Here is a 4,785-nt window from a genome sequence, read left to right as displayed (position 1 = left end):
CTCATTCTCCACTTTCCACTAAACTTTTCATTGTGACACTAACATAAAAAAATATTTTACAGTGCATTTTCTATTGAGCACACTAACACAAAAATGTAATTCACTTTTACTTTCATTTTCAATACGTAATTAACAACAATAGTTTTATGTAAGAAGAATTTCATTGAAGATCATAACTATAAAATCTTAAATGTAATACAACTTATTTTGAGAAGAATTTACTAAATGATATGTATATCTAACCTATTTTCAATATAATTATTCAATTTCCATTATAAATTAGAGAAAATATTATGCCTTTTTCTATTCTATTTAAGAAATAGAAAAACTTGATCCAAAGTTATTAGCACCAATTAAATATCAAAATAATTTTTTTACTTAAATAGATTTATCTATATGTCTCAATTTCATTGAATTTTTTACTCTTTCTATTGGGTTGATCCAAACCCTACTACCCCGATCAGAACAAGCATCATCAGGGGCTAGGTCGATCATTTCGACCCGGAGATGGGTTCAAAGATTGCCTCCCCTATGGAAATTAATATATTCCTTTAGGCCTTGTTAGTGCACAAAGAATGTTACAAGAGAGAGTAGATGGTCCCAGGGAATATGGTGTGTTAGTGTACATGTAAACTATGGTAAAATCTAAATTATGTAAAGAATGAATCATATTGTTTAATATAAATATAAAAAAATTAAATAAAGTAATAATTCACTTAATTTTATCTAGATAAAGTTTAAGGAAGAAGATGTCCCAACCCTCTAATTATATTTTCTAATTATGCAGAAAAAACGCTTTTAATATTAAAAAGCAGTTGAATTGAGATTAATTGTTTAATTTTTTTCTCCTTTGGGAACCTGTACTTTCAGGGGTATACACGTAATTTCAACTTGAGAGTTTGCAACGACGGCCAAAAGTCGAAACTCTATCCGCCTATTCCAAATATAAAATCTACAATATTCCCATTTTACCCTTACTCCTCACCCTTACTACCAGATGACTCCGTCTCCCCGTTCTCCGCCACTCTCACTTTACTCCGGCAGCAGCCCTTCTTCTCGCTCCGCAGATCCATCCGTTCCAAAAACTCTGAGTTCTCCTTCCAAACTTCTCCGTTCTCGTAAACCTCCTTCTTCCAAATCGGAACCGAGGCTTTCAACTCGTCTATGATGTACTTGCAGGCGTCCAGCGCGTCGGACCGATGGACGGCCGAGACCGCCACGAAGACGCTCGAATCGCCGACGGGAACGGGGCCGAGGCGGTGAGCCACGGCGATGTAGTCGAGGTTCCAGGACGATCGTGCGGAGGAACAGATTGACTTCAGTCGCCGGACGGCCATCGGCACGTAAGCTTCGTATCGGAGCTCGACCACCACTTTGCCTTCGAAACTGTCGCGTGTGGTCCCCGCGAAGGTCGCGATTGCGCCCGAGTGGGGAGAGTGGACGGAATTGATGTACTTGTTGAGATCGATCGAGGAGTTTTCTTCGAGGATCTCGATTAGGGTTTTGTCTTCTAAAGAGACGGCCATGGTCAATTTCAGATGGAAGGGATTGGGATCTTTTTCTGAAGAAAGGATACGAGGCAGCGGCGACGCAATTCCCCTCTACTTCCTTTATATTGTAAAAGGCCGTAGCCCGTAATTCATAGGGCTGGGCACTGTTGATGTCGGATCGGGTTTACAAAACCCGAACCCGAACTGTCAACCTAAAACTCAAACCCGAAACCGTTAATCTAATCTCTGCCTGCGCTTCCTTCCTCGGCCCATCCTTGGCCCATCTCCAACCCATTAGTATTGGCCTATTAAAATAATTAACTGATACAAATCATAAAAATTATAAAAAAATAAAAAAATAAAAAATTACCACCATAGAGTGAAAAGTTAATTCAAAATATTAATTATGATTAATATATGACAAAATATGACAAATAACCAATATATTATTTGGTATTTTAGAAAAAGTAAATAACTATTAAGAGAAGTAATAAATACAGAATTAAATTTACTACTAAATTCAGCTCCAACCCAATCCTACACACATTAAAGCCTCTATAGTATTGAGATATAGAGTACTACAATAAGCATTAATCACTCTACCTTATGTGCTAAAAGCTAGCTCGAATGAAACTGTAGAAATATGAGCAGTCAATATATCTATTGCAATCAATAAAAATGTTGAATATTTTCAACCACCAGTCTTCCACCACATCAAGATATCAAAATCTGAACTCCTAAGCCTTAAGGGTTCATCCAAGTAGTGATCTAATTTAGGTCTTGATATTTGTTCACGCATATTCTCCTTAATATATTGTTCAAATTCTAATAGATTGATATCTCTAACAAGATTGATGCTTGTAGAAGAGGCATTCATCTCTACATTGTGTGTTCATTTTTTTCTTATCATATTCCCTCAAAAGCATACATAGACATTCATGAAATTTACAAACTTCTTCCTTTGCATCCACGTACAACTTTCAGTAGTAAAATCCAATTATGTCCAGCTTATACCTCGGATCTAACACAACTCCAATAGCCAAAAAAATTTTTAAAAAAAATCTTCCAATACTTGCCAAATTTGGTAAGCATTGCTTGTACCATTAATGAAATAGCATGATCCATGGACTTGCTCCACCTACTTAATGCTAACTTAATATCATACAATTTTGCAAAGAAAATGTTCAATGTCGGTGTTATGGTCCTGGGTTAAGTACCTATGTCTTCCGCTCCTAACAGGCCGGTCTTTTGGGTAGTATTGGCTAGGTGTTTAACATTTGGTATCAGAGCGGGCTCCCACGTCGCGAGTTCGAGTCCCGGGGCGCGCAAAGGCTGGATTAAAATTACTGGTAGGTTTGGAAGGGGCGACCTAGCGGAGGGGGCGACCTGGAGAACTGCGAAGGGGCACTAGGAGTAGGTTGCCGCTAGAGTAGGCCACCGGGTTGGGCCAGTGTCGTTACGCCGCCGTGGTCGTTGGCTTGCGAAGGTGGGGTGTGATGTTATGGTCCTAGGCGACCTGGAGAACTGCGAAGGGGCACTAGGAGTAGGTCGCCGCTAGAGTAGGCCACCGGGTTGGGCCAGTGTCGTTACGCCGCCGTGGTCGTCGGCTTGCGAAGGTGGGGTGTGATGTTATGGTCCTGGGTTAAGTACCTATGTCTTCCGCTCCTAACAGGCCGGTCTTTTGGGTAGTATTGGCTAGGTGCTTAACAGTCGGGTATTTGGTGTATGAGAATAACTCAATGACCTCACAAAAAAAACCCTTCAATTTAGAACTACCTCAAGATACAAAAAACAAATCACCGATGTGTCCACCTCTTATCCCACAACACACCCAACAAATGCATCACAAATGGTACATACAATATATATTTGAGTATAACTCAGGAAAACCCTAAACACTAAGCCCTTGTATGCATTTTTAATGGAAAACTCATAGGGGTAATATGAGAAACCCGTCAAACGGTTATGCTCAAATTGAGTTTCCTATTTAAACTATCCCATTGGTATTTTGTAAGGAATGCAATGGATCAAGTCAAACTCAACCTTGCCCATGAACCTATCTTCATGAAAAGCTAATGAGTTTCCTATTGTTGTTCTAACTTGTCTCTTTCGACTTGTTGTTCTTACTAGCTTTCATGTTTTATTTGGAGCTAGTGTACATGTTAGAAAGATTGATGTGTAGAGTTGGTTGTGGATAGATCTAGATCAAACATGTTATTTACAGATCAATAGTTTTTGAGTGTCAACATTTCACATTAGATGACTTTAAATAGAATACTCTATACCATGTTGTATACAAGATGGTTAAGAGAATTGTGTTTGGTGTACGGAAATGAGAGAAAACTACACTTAAGGAAACAAAATCCTACCGATATTGCAAATATTTATAATATATAACTTATTGATGATGTAAGCCCATTGGTTAGGTATGTTGTTTTATGTTGGCTAACACTAAGGCAAATTTTTTGGGGCGCCAAATCAAACAAGCGAGGAATTCAAATATGATTTTAGTACTTCAAAAGAAAATAAGAGGAACAAGGAAGAAAGAAAAGAACAAACATGGGAAAGAAGATGAAGATATTCATCTTAAAGAAGATGAATTCAAGGGTGATCCTAATTAGTTTCCTTGTACAATAACAATGTGTAATTTTTAAATAAAATATTTTTTATAAATAAATAATTTTAGACAATGTTTTATTTACTATCATGTCTAATATTCCAAATGACTGTGCAGGTTGTACTTGGTCATGCCTCCCTATTGTCCACACATTAGGCGACTACAACAGGTAGATCAGTCGGACCAACAAGGGCAAGCAACAATCTAATGAGGCCACAAATATTGTAACTTACCACTAAGTGGTACTAATGTTATATGATCCACTTTAAAAAAAAAAGTTGTATTTCACTATCTTATACTTATTAATTATTTATTTTTATTTATATATGTTTTGTTTCTTAAGCACTTTCATGTAAGTGAGGGTGTGACCCCTCTTGTACCATTGCCCTTGATGTGACCATTAGAAGGAATGGGAGACAACAACTACCTAATGAAATTAGGGATGAGAAGAAGATTTTGGGATTATATGTTGAGTTGTTTTCTACACATTTTTGGTATGTACTGAGGGCATGTGCACCCAAATAGGGTATCTAAATTTGACATATCATTATTTTATATACATGTGGAATTAACTAATGAAGAAAACACTAGGTGATGTATCTTTTTCATATGGTGTGACCAATTTCATAATAATAGACACAAAACCTAACTACTTTAAAAGCTTCGATGATGAAGTTG

At 37.4% G+C, this 4,785-nt stretch overlaps 1 protein-coding gene across 1 annotated transcript; it reads right to left on the bottom strand.

Annotated features, from left to right (window-relative positions):
• Window positions 1–820: 820 nt before the first annotated feature.
• Window positions 821–1,573, bottom strand: LOC137937678 (molybdopterin synthase catalytic subunit). The gene has a single exon (XM_068782792.1). It carries the CDS (start codon window positions 1,524–1,526, stop codon window positions 975–977), a length of 552 nt encoding a protein of 183 aa, XP_068638893.1. The 5' UTR covers window positions 1,527–1,573; the 3' UTR covers window positions 821–974.
• Window positions 1,574–4,785: the final 3,212 nt, after the last annotated feature.

This window comes from Aristolochia californica, unplaced genomic scaffold (genome assembly GCF_029961685.1).
Source record: "Aristolochia californica isolate CCGP_79_NKW_82.1479 unplaced genomic scaffold, dmAriCali1.0.hap1 SCAF_7, whole genome shotgun sequence".
Classification (NCBI taxonomy): Eukaryota; Viridiplantae; Streptophyta; class Magnoliopsida; order Piperales; family Aristolochiaceae; genus Aristolochia; species Aristolochia californica.
This window is presented reverse-complemented; position numbering and strand designations above follow the sequence as displayed.

Bases quoted from the DNA above. Each gene is read 5' to 3' on its own strand.
- LOC137937678 (XM_068782792.1), bottom strand. From the start codon at position 1,526: ATGGCCGTCTCTTTAGAAGACAAAACCCTAATCGAGATCCTCGAAGAA.